This window comes from Puccinia triticina, chromosome 14A (assembly GCF_026914185.1).
Source record: "Puccinia triticina chromosome 14A, complete sequence".
Lineage (NCBI taxonomy): Eukaryota > Fungi > Basidiomycota > Pucciniomycetes > Pucciniales > Pucciniaceae > Puccinia > Puccinia triticina.
The window spans coordinates 2,046,146-2,069,889 of NC_070571.1; the positions used below are offsets into that span (position 1 = coordinate 2,046,146).

At 47.5% G+C, this 23,744-nt stretch overlaps 5 protein-coding genes across 5 annotated transcripts; 2 read left to right on the top strand and 3 right to left on the bottom strand.

Annotated features, from left to right (window-relative positions):
• Positions 1–1,055, bottom strand: PtA15_14A182 (uncharacterized protein; the record flags this gene model as incomplete). Its single annotated transcript, XM_053162872.1, has 4 exons — positions 1–105; positions 166–333; positions 405–935; positions 1,014–1,055. The coding sequence occupies 4 exons, from the start codon at positions 1,053–1,055 to the stop codon at positions 1–3; spliced, it is 846 nt and encodes a 281-aa protein (XP_053026855.1).
• Positions 1,056–12,039: 10,984 nt separating this feature from the next.
• Positions 12,040–12,860, top strand: PtA15_14A183 (uncharacterized protein; the record flags this gene model as incomplete). The annotated part of the gene is made up of 3 exons (XM_053162873.1): positions 12,040–12,456; positions 12,549–12,695; positions 12,756–12,860. The coding sequence occupies 3 exons, from the start codon at positions 12,040–12,042 to the stop codon at positions 12,858–12,860; spliced, it is 669 nt and encodes a 222-aa protein (XP_053026856.1).
• A 3,133-nt stretch (positions 12,861–15,993) lies between these two features.
• PtA15_14A184 (uncharacterized protein) lies at positions 15,994–16,442 on the bottom strand (the record flags this gene model as incomplete). Its single annotated transcript, XM_053162874.1, has 3 exons — positions 15,994–16,019; positions 16,161–16,344; positions 16,410–16,442. The coding sequence occupies 3 exons, from the start codon at positions 16,440–16,442 to the stop codon at positions 15,994–15,996; spliced, it is 243 nt and encodes an 80-aa protein (XP_053026857.1).
• A 31-nt stretch (positions 16,443–16,473) lies between these two features.
• On the bottom strand, positions 16,474–16,899 carry PtA15_14A185 (uncharacterized protein; the record flags this gene model as incomplete). Its single annotated transcript, XM_053162875.1, has 1 exon — positions 16,474–16,899. One exon carries the CDS (start codon positions 16,897–16,899, stop codon positions 16,474–16,476), a length of 426 nt encoding a protein of 141 aa, XP_053026858.1.
• A 2,567-nt stretch (positions 16,900–19,466) lies between these two features.
• Positions 19,467–22,197, top strand: PtA15_14A186 (uncharacterized protein; the record flags this gene model as incomplete). Its single annotated transcript, XM_053162876.1, has 9 exons — positions 19,467–19,545; positions 19,640–19,770; positions 19,843–19,948; positions 20,043–20,181; positions 20,262–20,364; positions 20,450–21,287; positions 21,384–21,588; positions 21,673–22,075; positions 22,144–22,197. The coding sequence occupies 9 exons, from the start codon at positions 19,467–19,469 to the stop codon at positions 22,195–22,197; spliced, it is 2,058 nt and encodes a 685-aa protein (XP_053026859.1).
• Positions 22,198–23,744: the final 1,547 nt, after the last annotated feature.

Consider the following 23,744-nt stretch of genomic DNA (forward strand, 5'->3'; position numbering starts at 1 on the left):
TTATTGGTCAACGGTGCAGAGGCCGAGCGGGACGGCAAGGCGCAGGAAGTTGCCAAAGATGTGCCAGTCGCCCGGGCTTGACTTGCTTGCAAAGGGGAAGCCCGGCTAAACAACACAGGACCCCAGGCTGAGCGTCGGGCAAGGCAAGATGAGGAGAGGACGTACGCTGTAGCCGCGTTCGCTCCATTCGACCGCGTCCTGGAGCCGATCCAGAAAGGCCTTGAGCAGCTGGAGCACCTCTATCCCTTCCTCGCGATAGAGCCAGGAGTCGAGGAGGGCCTTCAGGAAGGCGGATCCGACGATGGCGCGGGTCTGTCTGAGGCCGAGGGGGAGCTCGAGGTGCAGGAGGGGTCGCCGGGAGGGCGGGTGGGGGCGCTGCTTGGCTGGTATTAGGCGCGCCGGACGGTCATCGCCGCCTGTCGGATCGGCCGGGGGTTCTGGTTGTTCAGCAGCAGCGTGGTCAAGTTGTTCAGCAGCAGCGTGGTCAGGTACACAAACATCTCCAGGTCGTCCGGGTTGATCTCTGCCGCGGAGGCCAGTCGCGAGTTGAGCTCATGCAACGAGCGCCCCGTGTGCTGTACCGGCGGGCCTCGCCCGAATGGCACGAAGAAGGCCAGCTTGCTGTCCTGCGTCCACAGGTTCAGGAGCGCCCGGACCAGTTCCGTCTTCTGTGTATTATCCTCGCCGGCCATCAATTTGGAGTCGGAGCACATGAGGATGTGGAACTGGTTGGACTCAATCACAGCACTCGTGAAGACGTGACGTAGGGGGGAGGCAACGGCAGGGTAGAGTTCTTTGAGCTTGACGTTCCAGTTGGCCATTTTGGCAGGGTTGTCCTTGTTGGCGGGCGTTCCATCGGGCTTGTTGGTGTTGCTGGAGAGCTGAGCTTGTGGCAGGCCTTGATGAAGGCGACCTGTAAGGGCACGAAGCTGTTCCTGGAGAGACACTTCTCAAGCAGGGTGGTGTCAACAAAGTGGCGGTCGAGCTTGCAGAGCGCGGCGAGGGCCTCGGACATGAGCGGGATCTCGACGACGAAGGGTTGAGGGTTGGGGCATTGTGTCCGTTGGTGAGGCCGCGGTCGTCTCAGTGGGAACGGTGGTGGCGGGTGGTGTATGGTTGTGGCTGGAGGGGAGGTGGTTGTTGGGTGGTATCTCTGGGAGTATCACAGCAGATTGGATTGACTATAAAGTCGGGTCGGATTGGAGGTGTTATTTCCTCAGGCGACTCGAAGGCTGTAATTCCAGCTGGAGAGTCGTCTCACCCCCGTCCGCTGTTGCATTTGCGCAGTTTGGCGGGGGATATTCGTGGGCCCCCCTTGTGCTTTAGGGCTGGGGGCCTTCCTCCCAACACTTTTTAACCCTGCTAGACAGGGATGGGTGTTGGGCCACGGTGCGTCAGCTTGCTGCGCTAGGTGGCTGGGTGCAGGTTTTTTTGCCACATGTTGTGCATATTTTTTTTTGTATTTGAGCAGCATGTGCCGCTTTCTCTTGTAATTAGTCTGTTTGTGGGTGTATGCGGTCTTTTGGCTCCCTGTTTTGTAAGAGGGAAAACCTTTGACCTTGTTTTTGTATTTTGGCAAATTGTAGGGGAAACCCTTGAATTTTTTTTCTACAAACCTGAGACTTTAATATACTTGGATTATCTTTTTTGTTATAACTATTATCACAGATTATATCTGCCTTAAGGTATAACGCTTTCTTTTCTCTAAAATACTTCATACTAGAGGCCAAAGCGGCTACGCAGCTGCAGGGTGCAAAACACCCCCCTGCCGCCATTATCCGCAGGCCCGACGCGGGCAATTACCCGAGCGAGTTTCCGCCTCACAAAGCAAGATACATACGTTGAGACCACCACCAACACGCTCCCAAAGCAGCAACCAAAATTCAGCAAGATATTCCTAAGTACATATTTACATGCAATGCAGCTTCAAACAAGTCTACAAAGGCGTATGCACTATTCAGAACAACTATCGATTTAGCGTATGCTCTAATTAAAATTTCACAACGGTCAGTCATCGTCTCAAGTCGACGCGGCAGCGCAGTTGATCACGCGAAAAGTTTTCTACAAATAATGAACGCCTTCATCGAAATGAACCTCTCATCTCACCAATCAAGTGACCATCGCATGCTCAACAACCCTTAATTCCTCGCTCTCAACACATAATGACAGACGGTGGAATCTGGTGGAGTACAATTGATGTATTGATCTTTCAACGTGATAGTCACGCCTTTTTGCATTGGACGGAAGCCACATTTAGTAATACATATATTACATCGATGACCTGCCATTGTGCACGCAGACCGCGAGTTCGCGGGCAGTACAGATCTCAAGAGTGGCATGCTCCTGATAGCTTGCTATGTATCATTTTACCCGGAAGGCCAATTAGGCGATGTGAGGGTGCCGTTCGGTAGGCTGCTGCTTGAGTGGAGCAAATAATTAGTGACGGTATTATTACGGACACTCATGATCAACTCCGACTCACGCGCGTGAGGAATATATCTCGATGAACCACATTGACTACGCCGCATCGTTCTTGAGGCTTCGTGATAAGCAAATCTTCTACATTCGAAACACGCGAAAGTGCCACATAGAGCTGCCCATGCGAAAAAACGTCTGTGCACAAGAATACACCAACTCGCCCAAAGGTCTGACCTTGTGCTTTGTTGATTGACATCGCATACGCGGGAGTGATAGGGAACTGATACCGATAAAAGCTCAGTCCGGAGCGAGGTGATCATTTATTATGCAACTTGACTCGAGGTAACATAATAGTCCTTCCTTTGAATGGTCCTGTCATCAATTGGCCCTTGATATAGGAATGGGAGAAGGCTAGAATCAGCATTCGAGTGCCGTTGCATATGCCGCCATTGATATTCATGTTCCTCGTCACGACGACAGGCATTCCAATCTTGAGAGATATTGAGTGCTCTGGAAAGCCCGAAATTGAAATTTTGTTCAGGCATTCTTCTGGAAGGCTATCAAATCCGTCGGGATCAGGCGTGTCGATAGACTTTAATTGCGTCGCCTCCCCGGGCAAACTGTTCATCATGTCCTCATTAACTTGCTTGACATCGCGGTTCAGAGGAGCGAGGATACACCTTTCATTCAAATAATTGACCAGCTGGGATTGGTTGGTGGGATCGATAGCACGTAGTCCGCCATAAACGAAATCCGTGACTCGAGCACTCATTTCCCTGGGGTTAAGGAACGATTCAATCCTCATTCCATCAAGAGGGAGGATACCGAAATCGTTGATCTGATCTTTCCCCTCGCCCAAACGGAGGAGAGCCGTAGCAAATACTTGATTGTTGTGAGTCCCTTCGCCGCGTAACGCTGCCGCAAGTCGCATGTTTTGATGGAGCTTGAATTCTGTCACTGCGCCCCAGATAGTCGACGATTTAATTGTTGCCGCATACGATGGGGGAAACTCGTTATATTTGACTACAGGCAAGATTTGCCGGGAATCACCGGCGAAGATCACCGTTTTCCCGCCAAAGGGTTGAGTAGAGTTGCACAGACGTTGAAGTGTCCGATCCACAGCATCGACACAGCTCTTGTGAATAGTTACGACTTCATCCCAGATAATCAAACGGGCTGAGATCAATTTGTTAGCGAATGTGTAGTCGGATTCAATGGGACACTCGACGTCCCTCTCAGTATCGAGTGGAATATTGAACGCCGAGTGGGCCGTTTGCCCGAACTTGAGCAGGAGGGCGGCGACACCCGATGAGGCTGTGATGATTTTCTGCAATAGGTGGGCCGGCGACACGAACCAGGCCAGTTCGATTTGATATAAACTGAGTTGAGCTGGACTGGCCTGGACGCCATTGAAGGACCGATGGACAAGGCGTTGAGGGGTGACGAATTGGCCGCTGGTGACGTGGCGTGGCGAGATTTAGAGCTGTTTACAGTTAAGGATAAGGGGGGGAGAAGCTTTGGGAACGTAAAAGGGTGCGTGCCTGTGCCGAAACGCGAGGTGTTCAAGTCTGCCCGAAACGTGTTTGCCCATTGGTCGGTAGCGCCGCGCATGACCTGTTGTGATAAGTGCGGATACAGTTAGTGGGCACCACGGTGAGGATTGTCCGGGCCAGATGTGGTGGCAATACCAGCGGTAATGGGCGTACCTTTTTCGGATGCGAAGGGCCTGTTGTTAGTGTGGTGGGGAGGGCGGTGGCGAGTGTTCCCAAGGGGACAGTGGAAACGCGCGTTGGGGGCGGCGGCGTGGGGTGTGTGCAGTTACGGCGGGGCATTGTGTGAAGGCCAACCTACTCAGCTTATCTCAAATGGCAAGATAGCCTAGCATAAGCGAGAGGTGGAAAGGTTATTCTCGTAGAAACTCTAATGAGAATAGCCTTTATACAATAGGGGATGTTTTAGAATGTTTTCTTTTCTTGATAATAAAATAAAGGACAATAATATCGAGATAAAGAAAAGAGGAAAGAGGAACAAAGGAAAAACGCGACCCGACTATAACAACAAATCCGAGATAATATTTACAACCCAACTGAGTATTAATTCGACATAAAAGACTTATAACCATTAATGACAACAAAGCGCATGATCCCACAATCCGAGTGACATCATCCTTATGACTTACTTAAGCATTCGTTAACATATCCTTTAATATTAACGAAAATTAAGTCAGTCGTTACAAATTAGCCTGACCTTATACTCGCAAATCTTGTAATCCTTTGTCAGCAATTTTACCTTTCCTTTTCTTACTCAAACCAAATAATTCGCCATGAGCTTCACGAAACCTTTCAATTGAAGCTCTCAGCCGCTCTGGAATATGAGATTCAGTAATCCAAGTATCTTCTCCTGGCGTCGTGTTTTTCCAAGAAACCAAGTACTCATACTTACCTTTTCTAAATTCCCGCGCATCCAATATCGTCTTCATAGCACTCCAATCTACAACTTGATCGTCAGTATAATATTTATCTTTAATTCCTTCATTCAAACCTCTATTTAAAAAACTATTCGGACCAAAATACCTAACTACCAACAAAACATTAAACACCGGATGTAACTTTGGATACTCTTTCTGTATATCCAAATGAACCGCGTTAGTTCCGACCATCTTTTCTACCCGAAAAGGTCCAATATAACGGTAATCCAATTTTGAATTCAAACGTCGAGTCTTTATGAATTTTCTCAGCAACAATACCCATTCACCCTCCTTGTATACTGGCGCCGGCTTCCGCTTTTGATTGTAATATTTCGCTTGCTTCTTTCTCGCCAAATCCAAGCATTCCATCGCCGTCTCTTGCGTTTCCTGCAAATCTGTAATAAAATTGTCTAAATCCTTGCGGCCCCGAGACTCAGTCAAGATATTGAACTTGGGATGATGACCATACGTGAAAAAAAAACGGAGAAACCTTCAAACTTGCCGAATCCAGATTGTTTATAGCAAACTCAGCCATATCCAACGCTTTATCCCAGTTATCCTGATAATAAGAACAATAGTGACGCAAATAGTATTCTAACACTTGATTCATTCTTTCAGTTTGCCCATCAGTTTGTGGATGATAAGCTGTGGACAACGCACTCTTAATGTTTAACGAAGTCATTAAAGATTTCCAAAATTCGCTCACGAATGTAGCACCTCTATCCGACACAATACGTTCCAGCAAACCGTGTAACCTAAAAATATTCTTTCGAAATAGAGCTGCTAACACCGCCGAAGAAGAAGCTTCTTTACACGGAATGAAATGAGTCAATTTACTTAACAAGTCAATTACCACCAATATAGAATCAAAACCCCCTGACAGAGGCAATTTAGTAATCATGTCCATACCAATCATACTCCAAGGCTTTGCGTCCGCTACTAATGACACAAGATTACCGTCCCCCGGTTGCCGCCGTGCCTTTACTCTCTGGCAAGAATCGCAAGATTTCACGTAATCGATAACCGACACCTTAACTCTTGGCCAAGCAAAAGTCCGAGTCAGAATAGACAGCGTTCGCGCTATTCCTGGATGACCCACCGTTGGTGCGTCGTGATACATACCCAAAATCCTGACACGTAAAGGTGATGGAACCAAGATCCGATTGTAATACCAAACTATTCCGTCTATCACTGAAACCCCTTTCAAACCTAAATCATCGTGAGTATAATGTTTCCCAAAATAATCTAACAGTTGTTGATTTGGGCGTTGAAAACCCATATCGTGAATACCATGAAAACCTACCCTTGATCCATCTTCATTCAAATCCATCTCTTCGCACAATACTAACTTCCTCGAGATTATATCAGACTCCAAAATCGCTGAACGTGACCCTACAAAATCTTCACGCCGACTAGGCCCATCAGCCGGACTCTTCGAGCCTGCAATATGATAAATCAACATATTGAATCCATCTAAAAAACCCGCCCAACGTGCTTGTTTCGGCGAAAGATATTTAGCAGTTTTGAAGTGTAAAAGATTAGAATGATCTGAAAACACTTGCACTGGCTCCACTGTACCCATCAACCAAGCTCTCCAGTCCTCGAATGCCGCCACAATCGCTAGCAACTCTATGTCAAAAATCGGCCAAGACCTCTCTCTGTCAGTTAACTTCCTAGAAAAATAACTGACAGGGAATACATTTCCATCCGCATCTTGCTGACTTAAAACCGCAGCGACGGCAAAACCCGAGGCATCACAATGTACTATACGCAACTTCTCAAAGTCAAAGTGTCGAAGCAATGGCTCATCCATAAATAAAGCCTTTAAACGTTCAAAAGCTTTAACAGAATCATCAGTCTTAAATCCCACACTCTCTCCTATTTCCACTTGCGTCAGCGTTGTAAGAGGACCTGCGACCCGAGAAAAGTTTGGAATAAATTTCCTGTAGAAATTTGTAAACCCTAAAAATTTGCGTAAACCCTTCAAGTTTGTCGGATATAACCAATCTTTAATAGTGTCCAATTTCTTTCTGTTCATCTTTAATCCTTCCGCCGTAATATCAAAACCCAAAAATGTTACTTGTGAGCAGAAAAACTCACATTTTGATAATGAAGCCTTTAATGAATACTCTCTCAACTTGGACAAAATCTTTCTCAAATCTTCAAAATGTTGCTGTTCTGTTCGAGAAAAAATTAGTATATCGTCAATATAAACAAAACAACATACGTCCAAATATTCCCGCAACACATGTTGAATAAAACGCTGAAAAGTCGCCGGCGCATTTGCCAAACCAAACGGCATAACCAAATACTCGTAAAGACCCCAAGGAGTGCGAAAAGCCGTTTTCCACTCATGACCCTCGGCTACCCGCAACAAATTAAACGCCGCTTTTAAATCAATTTTCGACAAAAACTTGCAACCCTGCAAGTTATTCAGCAACTGAGAAATAACAGGCAAAGGATAGGAATCTCTAATGGTCATACCATTCAACAAACAATAGTCCACGCAAGGCCGATCCGCCTTACCCTCCATTTTTACATAAAAGATGGGAGAAGCCGCCGCAGAGGAAGAAACTCTAATGAAACCTTTCCTTAAGTTCTCATCAACATACGAGCGCAATTGATCCCTTTCCACTTTGCTTAGATTATACATCTTTCCAAAAGGAGGGGTTGAATGTTCCTTTAAATTTACTTCACAATCAAACCCAGCTCGATGAGGGGGAAGGGAGGATAAACTTTCAGTTACAAACACATTGGAAAATTCCTTTAACAAACACGAGCCCTTCGGAAAAGATTTAACAGGAGTAGAAATCTCACAACCATGAATCACAATATCATTCGAAACTCCACCAATAAAAGTATTGGTCGCACATAACCAAGTACTCCCTAAAATAACAGCCGCTGACGACAATTTAGTAACGTATAATCGTACGAAAGAATGAAGAAATTTGCCCCCCACAGTGGGGATTAAAATGAAACCATCTATAAAATAAAATACATCTCCGGATACGGGAGCCGATCCATCGAACGAATGCACTCGAAGCCCACAATCCAATTTATGCTGTTTCAACCTATTTTGCATCACAAAAGATTCATCAATAAAAGAGGTCGAAGCCCCCGAATCAACCAAAACAGAAATATCAATTAGTTCTGCCTTCCGCACCAACAACTTCCCGTCAAAGAAAGGTCTGTTGCTTGGGATATTAGGCTTCATAACAATTTTTCTCAACTTACGATTTTCTTCCTCATCGTCATACTCAGCCTCCATCATTTGTCGGTGAAACAAAATTTCGCTAATTGACCAAGGTTCTGCCAAAACGGAATCCAAAGCTTCCATCCGCGGAGGAGCCTCTTGAGGGTCGGATGACTGAAAACCCCTCGAAGGACCAGCCGAAGGACCAGAACCACCTTGCGCATGAGAACCAGAACCGGAAGCCACAGCTGAAGCCCTAGAACCATTCGGAAAACCCAAAACTCCAGGAGACTCCGAATGAGATCGCTTTGCCGACCCTGGTTGAGTGATTTCTGAAATGGATTCCCTCTTCTTCCCTTTTCCCACCGTGGGTCCGCGCGAATCCGATCGATCCTCCCGAGAATCCTCACAAAGCACTCCACCCATCTCCTTCCACAATCAAAGAATATCCGGTCAACGCAATCGCTGATTCTCAGGGAGAGGACAACCATGAATGGATTCATGCTCGGTATCGTAAGACTCGCCACATCGAATGCAAAGATGTCGCTTGTGACATTCATTCCTAAAGTTGACAAAAGAAAAACCCTCCGACGCCTCCATAGCGTCCAAATCCATAGGTACCGGTTGAGACGGTCTGACAGGAGGGGGCGGGTTAGCTGGTCTTGATTCAATTTTGGGAGCGGCAGGTGGATTAGGAAGGTTAGAACGGCGCTGATTAATTAAAGCCACACGCGGAACGTCAACCAAGAGCTTCACCGCCATTTGCATTTTTGCCTCCAATGACGTCAAGTCATTCCAACCACCCCTGATCGCCTCCAAATCTAAAATCCTCGGATTGATAGCCGACTCATAAACCTCCATCTGAGACGCGTCAGAAAGCTCCACTCCATACAATAAGGTCCGAAAATGGATGTTGAAATCGCCAATGGGACGCGAACCTTGACGCAACGCCAACAACTGTCGTCGAGCATCTTCTTCTTCAGTATGATTGGAAAAGGTGTTCTCAAGAGCAGAAAGAAATCCGTCCGAGGTCAACAACTCGTCGATGACATACTCCGTCAACGCCAAAGCCCTTCTCGCATCCAATCCTTGAGTGTGTGCATTTCGAGCCAACAAACTATGCCACCAAGAATACGAAGCGCATGGATCACCAATTTGTCCTGAAGCTGCCCTAAAATACAAAGCTATCCAAAGAATACGTTGTCGATCACCCGCAAAATGATTTGGAAGTCAAGCAAAAGTGTCTCGAACAAGCAAAGCAAAACGATGAGTCTTGGTGACATCCCCAGAGAAGTAAATATGAGAGAAAAAAGGGGGCTCCGGGATATTTTGCACAGCTTGTTGAACTGGAGTCGCAACTGGTTCTTCCAATCGAGTTAAACGAACGTGCGTCGCCACGTTTGCCGCATCAACCAACCCGCAAACCTCTTGAAATTCACGCTGCAAACTACCCCTCAATCGAGTCACATCCGCCGCAAAAACCCGTAACTCGTTCAACTCGCGAACCGCTGCTTCAGTTCGACGAAGATTGTCCTCCATTTGGCGGGATTCAATTTGCAAATTAGCGATAGATTGAGCGTGAGAAAGAATCGTATTGTCCCAATCCAGACCGTCGTTAACTCTCAAATCGGCTAACAAGTCGGAAACATTAGGAGTAGGGGGAACTATAGGAATGATGGGAGTTGTAAAATGTGGACCATGAACCAAATGCTGATTAATGTCTACTCCAGGAATGGGACGAGGAACAAAATTTGGAGGTTCCGGTCCGGGAGAAGGAAGAATGTTATAAGGAGGGGGAATAGTGCTATCAATAAGAGTAGCTTGATCAGGTTGAGGGGGAAGAACATTAGGAGTCGGAGAAAATTGAATAAACGGAGTCGAAGAAGAAGTATTGGCGTTGGGAAAAGGCATTCAATGAGAAGATCTCTCAATAGGAGAGGAATCATCAGACATGATGTTACTTAATCGATCCGTTTATCGCTTTGTTCAAAAGAATTTGAATGACGGAGAGATGATAGAGACTTGAAGAGCTTGAAAGTTCTGAGTGATGGAGAAATTTGAGCTTGAAAGTGATAGAGACTTGAAGAGCTTGAAAGTTCGTTATCGAATCTGCAACGGAGAGAGAGAAAACTTAAAATGAACAAGATTCCGAGAACGTTGTGAAGATATCTGAGGAATCTGAATATTGAAGATCTCGATATAATTGTGAAGGCCGACCTACTCAGCTTATCTCAAATGGCAAGATAGCCTAGCATAAGCGAGAGGTGGAAAGGTTATTCTCGTAGAAACTCTAATGAGAATAGCCTTTATACAATAGGGGATGTTTTAGAATGTTTTCTTTTCTTGATAATAAAATAAAGGACAAGAATATCGAGATAAAGAAAAGAGGAAAGAGGAACAAAGGAAAAACGCGACCCGACTATAACAACAAATCCGAGATAATATTACCCAACTGAGTATTAATTTGACATAAAAGACTTATAACCATTAATGACAACAAAGCGCATGATCCCACAATCCGAGTGACATCATCCTTATGACTTACTTAAGCATTTGTTAACATATCCTTTAATATTAACAAAAATTAAGTCAGTCGTTACACATTGGAGACAGAAGGCAGATGGAAAGGGCGAGTACAAATGTATTGAAAGCTTATTTAAGGAGGGTGGATTTGCGTGGGATTGATGCCCCAGGGGCTCCGGTTTTGTCCTACCCCCTCCCTGGAAGCCCGCTAATCACTTGATTAGGGCCTTCCTGGACTACTCTAACAACCGGCCCACTTTTGCTCGTTGCTGCGGCACAGCTGGAGGGTCATCCATAGGGCCTTCGGGCCTTTGGGGATTTCAATGATTACTGTTATTTGTGTGGCTGTTTGAGCCAATTGTGAGAAAAAAACACCCCAAAACTTAGATCCAGAAGTCTAGATTTCTGTGGATTTAAGAAAGTGGGATTAAAATTGTATTTAAAAGATAAATAATTACTTACCTTAAGAAATAAATGCCTTAAGTTCTCCATATTATTTCAATGATGAAATTTTTGACAGGACTGAATATCCAGGAATCTCCCCCAATTCCCTTGCCAATACCTGAAGCAAAGGCTTTGTTTGGAGCCAATATAAATATAGGTGATATAATCATTGGTTAATCCAAGTATATTAAAGTCTCAGGTTTGTAGAAAAAAAATTCAAGGGTTTCCCCTACAATTTGCCAAAATACAAAAACAAGGTCAAAGGTTTTCCCTCTTACAAAACAGGGAGCCAAAAGACCGCATACACCCACAAACAGACTAATTACAAGAGAAAGCGGCACATGCTGCTCAAATACAAAAAAAAATATGCACAACATGTGGCAAAAAAACCTGCACCCAGCCACCTAGCGCAGCAAGCTGACGCACCGTGGCCCAACACCCATCCCTGTCTAGCAGGGTTAAAAAGTGTTGGGAGGAAGGCCCCCAGCCCTAAAGCACAAGGGGGGCCCACGAATATCCCCCGCCAAACTGCGCAAATGCAACAGCGGACGGGGGTGAGACGACTCTCCAGCTGGAATTACAGCCTTCGAGTCGCCTGAGGAAATAACACCTCCAATCCGACCCGACTTTATAGTCAATCCAATCTGCTGTGATACTCCCAGAGATACCACCCAACAACCACCTCCCCTCCAGCCACAACCATACACCACCCGCCACCACCGTTCCCACTGAGACGACCGCGGCCTCACCAACGGACACAATGCCCCAACCCTCAACCCTTCGTCGTCGAGATCCCGCTCATGTCCGAGGCCCTCGCCGCGCTCTGCAAGCTCGACCGCCACTTTGTTGACACCACCCTGCTTGAGAAGTGTCTCTCCAGGAACAGCTTCGTGCCCTTACAGGTCGCCTTCATCAAGGCCTGCCACAAGCTCAGCTCTCCAGCAACACCAACAAGCCCGATGGAACGCCCGCCAACAAGGACAACCCTGCCAAAATGGCCAACTGGAACGTCAAGCTCAAAGAACTCTACCCTGCCGTTGCCTCCCCCCTACGTCACGTCTTCACGAGTGCTGTGATTGAGTCCAACCAGTTCCACATCCTCATGTGCTCCGACTCCAAATTGATGGCCGGCGAGGATAATACACAGAAGACGGAACTGGTCCGGGCGCTCCTGAACCTGTGGACGCAGGACAGCAAGCTGGCCTTCTTCGTGCCATTCGGGCGAGGCCCGCCGGTACAGCACACGGGGCGCTCGTTGCATGAGCTCAACTCGCGACTGGCCTCCGCGGCAGAGATCAACCCGGACGACCTGGAGATGTTTGTGTACCTGACCACGCTGCTGCTGAACAACTTGACCACGCTGCTGCTGAACAACCAGAACCCCCGGCCGATCCGACAGGCGGCGATGACCGTCCGGCGCGCCTAATACCAGCCAAGCAGCGCCCCCACCCGCCCTCCCGGCGACCCCTCCTGCACCTCGAGCTCCCCCTCGGCCTCAGACAGACCCGCGCCATCGTCGGATCCGCCTTCCTGAAGGCCCTCCTCGACTCCTGGCTCTATCGCGAGGAAGGGATAGAGGTGCTCCAGCTGCTCAAGGCCTTTCTGGATCGGCTCCAGGACGCGGTCGAATGGAGCGAACGCGGCTACAGCGTACGTCCTCTCCTCATCTTGCCTTGCCCGACGCTCAGCCTGGGGTCCTGTGTTGTTTAGCCGGGCTTCCCCTTTGCAAGCAAGTCAAGCCCGGGCGACTGGCACATCTTTGGCAACTTCCTGCGCCTTGCCGTCCCGCTCGGCCTCTGCACCGTTGACCAATAAACCCTCCTTTTGGACTCGCTGGAAAACTGTGTGATGCAGAGCCCATCCCTCCCTTCCTTTTGCTCTCGCCTCAGCCCTATCTTTCTTTTCCTGGACGTTCTCAGCAACCTGGGAAGCTGACGACTAGGGTCCAGTCAAGTCATCTTGGTCAATAATAAAATCAAGTTTCATGCTGTCACGTTCAGCAAAGACCGCTGCAACGCTACCGTTGGTAAGCACCCAACAATACTTTCCTTGTTTTTATCACTGGAAAAACTGAAGAATATTATCTACCCATGATGCTAAAAAACAAGATCTTACAGAGACTCTCGAGGCTAGATTTGTCCCCTGTATTGAATCCAAGCTCCACTTTATCACAAGGGTTGACATTCGCCAGGAGAGAGATGGTAAATATGCATATGTATGCCCGTCCGTTTTTTGTACTTGAACAGATTATTCTCTTTCTACGTTACATTCAGTTGGATAGACAGTGACTTGAAAAAGATAGCTGATTAAATTTCAGTTTGTCAGGGTTTGGTTTCACTTTTCAAATGGGGCTCATTACAATCAAGAAGATAACTATCAAAACAACCTCAAAATAAGTTAGAGGACTGGTCTGGTTTCCTATTGAACTCAAGAGGAGGAAACATGACAGGATGTATCTGATGATTATTGAGTTCAGACTCTACCACCCTCCCACAATCATTAACCCTCAATGGTTCCATCTCAATTTTTTGTTGACCATTATCTACCCTACTTCCTTTTTACTTTTCCTCTGACTGTGTTTTTGAAGTTTTTGAATAACACACAGAAAACTAACCCAAAGTAAGGAAATAGGATTCCCTCAAGTAATATAAACATATGGTTTGGTAGAAGAAAACATAACCTGTTGAGCTCTCACCATGTTGAAGTGCAAAATTTATGAAATGGATAGAGCCCCTGGGTGTGAGATTTGGGTTCACTGGAATTCAAACCATGAGGACTGGATGACAAGAAGGTGCATTTCAATCTGAGTGCAATGAAATTGGGCTGCAAGCTTTGTTGCTGGCTGTGACCTGTCCAACCATGGCAGCACTCCACAATTTGAGTTGACCTGTTGGAACATTATTGGCCTGCATTTGCACCTGAAAATTTCAATTTATCTTGAAATTGGTCAAAAAGAAAAATCAACTTAGTTGGAAATGTGGGGTGAGTAAGACTTTGAAGTAAGCAATTTAATACTGTGAGCAATACTTTGTTGGATTTTGGTATCCAAAATTTTTACATGGAATGACTACACATTTGATGTAGAATATAAAATTATTGTGTGTAATACTGGAACACTGAATGGCATGAACTTATTGCATGAGAGGGGACAACTTTGATCCCCGCAGCGGCGGAGCCGCCTTGGCCTCTAGTTCAATGAAAACTACAAAATTTAACATAAAGCTCCAAATATTTTTTCTAGGCAACCTAAAATACTGGTCTCTTCAATTATGAAGTCATATTCAACTGATTCAGCCATATTCAGTACTGTAGTAACATTATATTGCTTTTGACCAAAACAAAGCAATATAATGGTATTATGGATGGCTGAATCAGTTAAATCTGACTTCATAGTTGATGAGACCAGTACTGTAGGTTTCCTACAAAAAAAATTGGATTCTTTATGTTGAGTTTTGTATTTTTTATTGAATTTACAAATGACTAGAGGCCAAGGCGGCTGCGCCGCTGCAGGGTTGTAAGCTCTGAAGACCAAGCAGCACCATATTCATTTGGAGTAAAATTTGAGTTGGGGTCCAGATGGAGGTGATATGAAGAGTAATCTTCAGTGAACATGAGGCAAATATTGATCATTTGGGGTTGTGATTGTTACTTGGGCAATTAAGTCTTGTGATTGGTAACGAGTAAGCCATGCATTATGGCAACAATGGGTGACTACACTACCTGTAGCGGTAGTGTGATGATAAAGTAGCAATTTTTGGGTCGCTACCGCTACTTTACACGTAATTTTTATGCACTACACTATTTGCAAATTCATTTACCACATTTTGACTGCAACTACCCTATCAGGGGCATGACCAGGGCCCAAAAGGGATGTTTCCCCCCCGGATAGAGAATCTCTCTGTCAACCCGGGGTGGGTACCCACTTCACACCTGCCAGACAGTGCCGGTTGTGAAATCTTGTCTACCAGGCAAAGGTAATAAACTGGGTGGTACCCGCCTGTGCTCCGCTGGCACCCGCCAGTACTCCGCCGGTACCTGTGAGTGCACTTCCGGCACTAGCCAGGCGCTGGGTCCCTCTTTTGGGCTGAAAGCCATGGAAAATGAGTGGACCCGTTATCCAGGGCCAAAACACACTACGCTACCAGATTTCTGGGAGAAAGAATTATCCCTGGCATTTCTGGGGGAAAGAATTATCCCTGGCATTACGCCACGGCTCAAGATGTAAATTCCCCACTACGGGTAGCGGTAAAGTAGTGGGGCACTCATTTGTATAATTACATTACTGGAAAACCCAGATAATGTAGCGTAAGTTGATTATGGATTTCCATCTGATCAAATGTAATCTAGTAGCTGGCAGAGTAATCATTAACACTTCCATTGGTGGCCAAGTCACACTCACATTTGGTGTAGGAAGGGAAAAGTACATATGACCTGAATGAATAATTGTTGCCTCTTGTATAAGGTTCTATGTGGCAAGGTAAATGAATGGTTTGTAAGAGTATGCAAAGGTGATGTAGGGAGGTTTGCCATAGAAGAATCATCAGTTGAATAGAATTGCTGTTGCAATTGTACCTCAGACACAAATCTTCATAGTTTTCAAGTTTTCAGAAAATGTGCTACAGCTTCAACATAAGTGTGTCTTCATGTATCCACACCGCACAAATTGAGCGGATAAAAACTTGATGAATCTTTGCTGCTCTAATTTATGTCCCATCTTGCTCTGATGTGTGGTGGTGCTATAGTACCTAAGTTTCCATTCTGCATACAGGCTGTCCTCGTCCAAGCGGCCGACCTCATTGATATTGCTCTTCTCTGACAGGTTGCCTGGGAATTGGGTGATGCCTCCAGATTAGTGTGATTCAAAGAGCAAGAGAAACCGGATATTTGCATGAGTGTCATACAAGACTTTGGATGTTGGAAAATTGGGATGGTTGAGAAGGTCGGGATGCTAGACAAATGGAGATTGATCGAGGCCTGGAAAAAGAATCGGCACAACATGATCTGGGAGAGAACGGGGCAAAGAAGGAAACATTGCAGGCCCAAAAAAAACATGCATGTCAGCTTGCACATCTAGGGGTCTATCATCGGCCCCATTAGCGGTATGCCACCACTGACTGCCAGGTTTCGGCTCATCAGGGATGAGATAAGTCTGCCCAGTTTTCCTGAACCGGAGCAAAACCTCCGTCGAGGAGGGCAGGCCAAAGAGCAGCATCTCGCGCGAGTCGAGCAGCCCGCCGAGACACTCAGGGGCCACTGGGGGCTCGTAGCTCCCATGCCTCCTCGTCTTCACTCCCGAAGACTGCCAGGCTTCGGCTCATCAGGGATGAGACAAGTCTGCCCGGTTTTCCTGAACTGGAGCAAAACCTCCGTCGAGGAGGGCAGGACAAAGGGCAGCATCTCGCGCAAGTCAAGCAGCCCGCCGAGACACTCAGGGGCCACTGGGGGCTCGTAGCTCCCATGCCTCCTCATCTTCGCTCCCGAAGGCCCGGTCAATGGCAGTGATTTCCTGAGCCAATCCTTTGTCCTTCTTCGGCTTCGTTGTTCCCTTGGTTGGAGTCAACAGGGATGAGGGAAAGGAGGAGTGCAGTTGCTCAACCAGCTTGAGCTCGGAGACCTGGAGGCGGAGTTGCGGTCGCTTGGGGCGAGTGAGCAATGTCTGAGCCGGCGTAGGTTGAGGTGGGGCAGGATGAAGAGACGCTGCGGTGGAGGTGGGAGGTGAGGGTTGAGGAGGGGTGTTTGGAAGGCAGGGACAGCCAAGACATTGGATCGAGCTCAATTCCAGGGACAAAGACGGGTCGCCGGCTATCATCCTGATCGCCGCTGCATTTGGACATGCCAAGGCAGTCAGCGCCATTGCCCTACTGGTTTAAGCGCTCCATGCGAGGTCAGCGTCTCGGCCCTGAAAAAACAGGCAGGCCTGCATCAGGGTTGTCTCTTTTGTTTGGATGAAGGGGCAAAGGTGGGGGCGGTACGCACCAGGTTTTGAGCTCAATCTGGCAGTTCGATGCCTTCTTGGGAAAATAGTTGGCCAGCTGTTGTAACGTCGAGTGGGAGACAGTCGGCCGGCCAACAACGTTGAAGTGATGGCGAGGAAGAGATTGCAGTGGAATCTACCTTCATCGTCAGGGCTGCATGGTTCGTAACTGGGGCAGTGGCGTGGCGGTGGCTTTTTGTTGTTGCATGGGATGCGGTGGAGCTGCTGTATTGAGTTGGTAAGTGGGTATAAATAGGAGGTCCTTGGGTTCAATAAATCCCCGGGGCGTCCTCTGCCGCTGTACTTCCAGCGTGCGGTTCGTCCTCACCCCCTCCGCTGTTGCACTTGTGCAGCTTGAGGGGTTAAAATTGTTGGCCCCCCTTTGCATAATGCCTTCAATGCGGCGCGCTGGGGGTCATCCTCTCACCATTTTTTAACCCTGCTAGACAGGGATGGATGATGGGCCACGGTGCATCAGCTTGCTGATGTTAGGTGGCTGGGTGCAGATTATTGTCCTCTTTTTGGCTGGCATAATATTGTGATTTTTTTTGTTAATTTTTATATTTGTAGAGGAAAAACCCTAAGTTTTTTTTTCTGGAAGTTGTAGAGGGGAACCCCTTGATTTTTTTTTGTGTTTTTTTGTGATTTGTAGGGGAAACCCTTGAATTTTTGTTTTGTGATTCAGAGGCTTTAATAAACTTGGATTATATCACCTGTATTTATATTAGGGGGGTTCACAATTGAAATTTGTAAAACTTTAGGACCCATTTTAACCTGTTTATGAACATATTTTTAAAAAGTTGATAAATTGCACTGATTGATCAGTCTCATCTTTTTCTGGACATCTTGCCAAAATTTTAAAATTATGTTCATAAAGGCCTTAAATTGACCTCCAAAGTTTTTTGAAATTCAACTGTGAACCCCCCTATTGGCTCCAAACGGGGCCAAAGATCTTTTTGAGGAAGTCGATGAATCAGATCAATCACAATCTCAAATTGATCCGCAGATGATTTGATCTGGTAAAGAAGAAGAATTCTTTGATCCGCCGCAGTGTCTGACACTCATGCTGCGCTGCAAGCCCAAGTATCATCATCAAGCTATGGTTGCATGAAGCCTGGATATGATTACATTCCTGCCCGCGTCCCTGCCCCCAAAAAAATATCCTCTGACTTTGACACATCAAACATCATCCATCAGCACAGTAAACACATTGACATTAAATACTACTTCATCCAGGAGGCTTTTGCCAAGGACTTGGTCAACATCAGCTCCATTCTAACCATCAACATGCCAGCCAACAGACTGACCAAATCTCCTACCAAACTCAAACACCTCACAATGATCAATCACCTCAAGCTCCATATGACCAATGTTCAAAGCTAGGAAATGCAGGGGGGGGGGGGGTATTAGATGGTTTCATTTTCCTGTGACATCTCTCATTGTACTTCCTGGCAATGGATGAGGAGGTGTTGCTGGAGGAAACAGTGTGTGATGGTTCAACTATTGTTGAATGATTTTGAGGGTGATTCTGCCAGGCCTCCCCGGCGAATGTGCCATCTACAGGAATCTACAGGAATCCAGTTAATCAAACTCATTCATCTGATATATTGTGTTTTGCTTAATGGTTGGACTTTGAGAGCGAAGTTGAGTGCTTTAGTTATGGGGTTGTCTGGCACAGCCCCAGTTTAATCTCCACCATTCTGCCCTACGGAGCCCGCCTGTAGCTTCGTGAAAATGATCATGATGATCTTTATTTCAAAATGCGAGGCAAAAACAAAAAAAAGTGGAATTACGGAATGCCATGATTTGTGCACAGCAACAGGACTATCCGTCCAAGCATTCTACAAAACACAATACATGTTTACGACACTGCCCTATCCCTGGCTTCAGCATCCAAACCAGGCTCTTCATGCTCTTTATGCATATCAACTTCCTCAGGTCCAAGGCTGAGTTCTACGCCATTGCCAGTTCATGTCTCCTTTCTTTCTTTGTTTCTTTCAGCTGCTATGTTGTGTATCCCTCTTTTCTTCTCCTCCCGCACGTTGAAAGGGTAGTATGTGATCCAGCATAAAATCGTGACGCAAGCCCAATATGGCAGGTATTTTCATGCAACAAAAAAGGCACAACGCAGATCTCCAGGGCGATCGAAAACCGAAAGACCGGAGTGTCTTCCCGGTAGCCAATGCACAGGGTGCAGGTGCAGATTTCTTTTGTGTTCAAGTCGGAAATAGGAATATTGGAACAAGAACTGCAAGCTTGATGCTCTTGCAGTCTTGATCAGCTGTGAATACAGTTCTAGCTTCTCTATCGAATGACTGAAAAGTTTATGTACTGCCATCGAGCGTCTTGGGCACAGGATTATTCCAGTCATCATTCGAAACTCGTAATTTTCCCTACCAATCTAAATTTTGTACCTTGCCACTCCTTTTGAGCACCGAAACGAGACGATGACCGAGCATCTTCGAAAGGTATTTGATGACAAGGCCAGCCAGAAGTTGCCGGTATTCGTCGCCTTCATAACCGCAGGTTTGCATATCCATTAAGCCATTGGACCTTCTTTGAGAGTTTACTCACTCTTTTTTGGCTCCTTTTTTCTTTCTTTGTGCGCTAAAACAACAAGGTTATCCAAGCCCTCAAATGTCGGTACCCTTAATGCTGGCCATGGAGGCCGGTGGGGTTGATATCATTGAGCTCGGAATTCCATTTAGTGAACCCTCCGCCGATGGTCCAGTGATTCGAGAATGTCATGAAGTCAGTAACAACAGCAAACGTATTGTCTGCAGTGAAATTAACTCCGTTTGGGCACTCATTCATGTTACACAGGTTGCTTTATGGTACAAAGTGGATTTCAAAATGTGTCTCAAATTCATCTCCGAAGCCAGGTCGATGGGGTTGAAAGCCCCAGTAATCTTGATGGGCAAGTGGATGTGTCCTTGTCCTCATTCCAGCTCTCCAACGTACTCTGGGGGCGAGAAGTTCTGACCTGAAGAAATAAAAAACAAAACCCCGGTTCGAGTATCAAGGTTATTACAATTCGATTTTCTCGTATGGAGAAAAGGCTGCGGTGGTTGAAGCCAAAGCAGTTGGAGCAAGCGGATTTCTGATTACAGATCTACCATTGGAAGAAGCTTTCCAGTTTCAGGTCTTATGTGCCAGATCTGGGTTGGTTTATATAAAAAATCATTTAACAACAGAATCAACTTGGCTCACCAGGACTGGATCTTTTCTCCATTCGGGCACAGATTAAGCTATGTGCCGTTGATAGCACCAAACACGACCGACAGTCGGATCCGCTCGTTGGCTTCGAAGGCCGATTCTTTTATCTACGTCATTTCACAGGCATGTGTTGATGGACCTTAAACCCAAGCCACTGCTCACACCGTTTACTGATACATCATCTCTTGCCTAAACTCCTTTTTTGAATAATTAGCTCGGGCCTACAGGGGCCAGGAGCCAGGTATCAAGCTCATTGCCTGAGCTGGTAACCCGAATCCGGAAGCTGGCCGTCCGGGCCGGCGGGATCCCGATCCCGCTGGTCGTCGGCTTCGGGATTTCGACGGCGGCCCAGTTCGACTACGTCGGAAGATTGGCGAATGGTGCCGTAGTAGGCTCGAAGCTCATCGAGGTGGTCAATTCGAAAAGGATCCCGATCGACGCGCTGACCAAGTTCTGTGAGGAGATCTGCGGGAGAAGACCCGCGGGCTCGACACCATCATCCTTGTCGAGGCCTTCAACGGCTGCTCCCGGACCCAGCTCACTCGAAAATTCCAGCCCTGGCCGGTTCGGCGTGTTCGGTGGACGGTACCTCCCCGAGGCGTTCATCGGAAGCTTGCTAGACCTTGAGAAATGCTATCGTCAAGCTATGGCTGATCCCAGTTTCCAGGCCGAGTTGAGGAGCCATTACGAGTACTTGAACCGGCCATCTGAGTTGCACTTTGCCCAACGACTCTCCGCCCATGTCGGCGGGGCTAAAATCTGGTTCAAACGCGAAGACCTTAACCTGACGGGCTCTCATAAAGTCAACAACGTCCTCGGTCAAATCCTGCTCGCCCGGAGGCTCGGTAAGACTCGGATTATCGCCGAGAGTGGCTCAGGGCATCACGGCTTTGCAACTGCGTCTCTTTGCGCAAAGTTCGGAATGGAGTGTGTCATCTACATGGGCGAGGAAGATGTTCGGAGACGGGAAAATTCTGTGCTCAAGATTAAAGCACTAGATGCAAAAGTTGTAACTGTTAGTAGTGGCAACAAAAAACTAAAGGATGCAATCAGTTAAGCATTTGTGTTATCTCTTTCTTTTCGTTTCTGTTAACTTGAACGCTTTCAACAAAACTCATCACTTCGTTTTTTTTTTTTTCAAATCGCAGATGAGGCGATGTGCGCGTGGGCATCAGATTTTGCCTCGACCCATTATCTCATTGGCTCCGCGATCGGGCCGCATCCACTCCCGACATTAGTCCGAGATTTCCAGAGCGTGATAGGTCGAGAGATTAAGGAGCAACTACAAGCGAGGCAAGGTAAGTTACCGGATGCGGTAGTAGCCTGTGTGGGTGGGGGTAGCAATGCGATTGGGTAAGTCAGTCCTCTGCCGTGTCAGTCACAGTGAAGGTTTGGAGGGGAAAGTGGTCAACAACTTGAAATCATTCAAAATTACAGCACCTTTTATCCGCTTATCGACGAGCCGAGCGTGAGATTGGTTGGCGTGGAAGCTGGCGGCAATGGGATTGATGACGAGCAACACTCGGCGGCGTTATCCAAAGGGACCAAAGGCATCTTCCATGGCGCGCTTACCTACGTCCTGCAAGACCAAGCCGGCAAGATCTTCAACTCCCGCTCGATCTCCGCCGGCTTAGACTATCCTGCCGTCGGGCCTGAATTGGCCTGGCTCAAGGAGACCGGACGAGCGGAGTTTTGCTCTGCCACGGACTTCGAGGCGATCCAGGGAGTCAAGATCTGTGCCGAATTCGAGGAGATCCTGCCGTCGATAGAATCCGCACACGCTGTCAATAAGACTATCGCAGTGGCCAAAGAGCTCGGCAAAGCTTGCGATGTCGTCCTGGTTTGCCTTTCTGCTTTTGTGCATAAGTCCGGTTAGACTTCGTGACCCTGACTTGCTGCCCTTTGCAGTGTCTGTCTGGCAAAGGAGAGCCAAACTTCGAGGGCGTTCTGAGCCAAACCTGAATCGACTTTTGAACGTACTTCTTGGACCTCCTTTAATTAGTTCTAGACGTAGATTGTTGCATGAGCAAACTTCTTGGGCCCCGTTTGGCAGCAGTAATGTCATGTGATGACATGCACTTACCTAATGTGATGCACATCACTTGTGTATTTTATATATTTCTACATAACTCGAGTGTTTGGCAGACACTCGAGTCATGTACTTTGATCTACATAACAAGCTGCATGGCCGGTACATACCGGCCATTGGATTGTGTATTCGATGGCCGGTAGAAATGCTCATCGAGGCGAGTTCAAGGTCGTTTCAATGACCAACTTGATTGTTCATCGAGATCAGGGAGTACATATACATACATGTAGACTCTTTGATGAACGATAGAATCGGTCACCAAAGGGAATACGAGCTCATCTCCCTTTGATGAATGACTGTATTGGTCATCAAGGGATCATCCACTCCCGATAATGGCCGACACAGTTGGTCGCTAACGAGGATGGTCGGTAGATCCAACCTTGCAGGGGGCATATTCTCTTGATGAGCGGGTGTGTTGGAATCAATGGGAGTGGAGTGTGGACTAAGTTCGATGGCCGGTACAAAGTCTGTACCGGCCATTGAGGGGAGTACCGGAACAAATGTACTGGTGGGAGGGTATGGTTGGGGATGTGTTGTGTAAGTGTGCCGATATCATCCCAAATACACCCCCAGGGGTACTATGTGGGAAATGGCGGGGATGATGAGCGGTGATGACAAAAGTCGTGATGACCCTCATCACTTCTCAAATCTACCAAACGCGCGAGTGATATGATTTGGGCCTCGGTGAGGCCTGGTTATAGAAAAGCAGTAGTTATTACATAACATCACTGCTGCCAAACGGGGCCTTGATTTTCTGTGTTCCATCAATGCGCTTGTACATACACAGCGGGGCAGATCGGGCAAAGCCGATGCGTCCAGCTGGCGTCCCAGCACTCCATGCGCCACGGTGGTGTGACAGGGACCCAGGGCCGTACAGGCGCCACTCTGTCATGCTAGGGGGCGCCACCGGGACTGTGGGCATAGGTGGTGCCCCGAGGGGCGCCACACTGAGATACCACCAATCTGGGCGCCAGATGGCCGCCCCGGTGAGATGCCAGCGTGACGCACCGGTAGGGGAGGCGTCACTGCCGGCTGTCAGGGGGGCGTCCATGCCGGTCGCCTGGATGACGCAGGGGTCCAGATGGCGCCACTGGTTATGGGCAGCCGCCACTGCGTCCTGGGGTCGCCGGAGCAGCTAGGACGCCTGATGGGCTCCCCGTCCAGGTGCGGGCAATCAAAGGGCCCATGAGTTGCCATCCAGCCGGCTTGGCTCCGGCAGGCCCGCGGCATGGATGAGGGTGGGCAGTGTCTGTGGTCCTTGCCCCGGCTCCCCCTCAGATGCCTCAGACAAAATATGTACATACAACAGAGCCCCTTTGTTTTGCCTCACACAAAGGTTGGCGAAACCGGGAGCCCTGTTTCATGAAGTGAACCTGAGCCAACGCCGCTCAAGGACGCTTCCCTGTTATAAAGGCTCGGA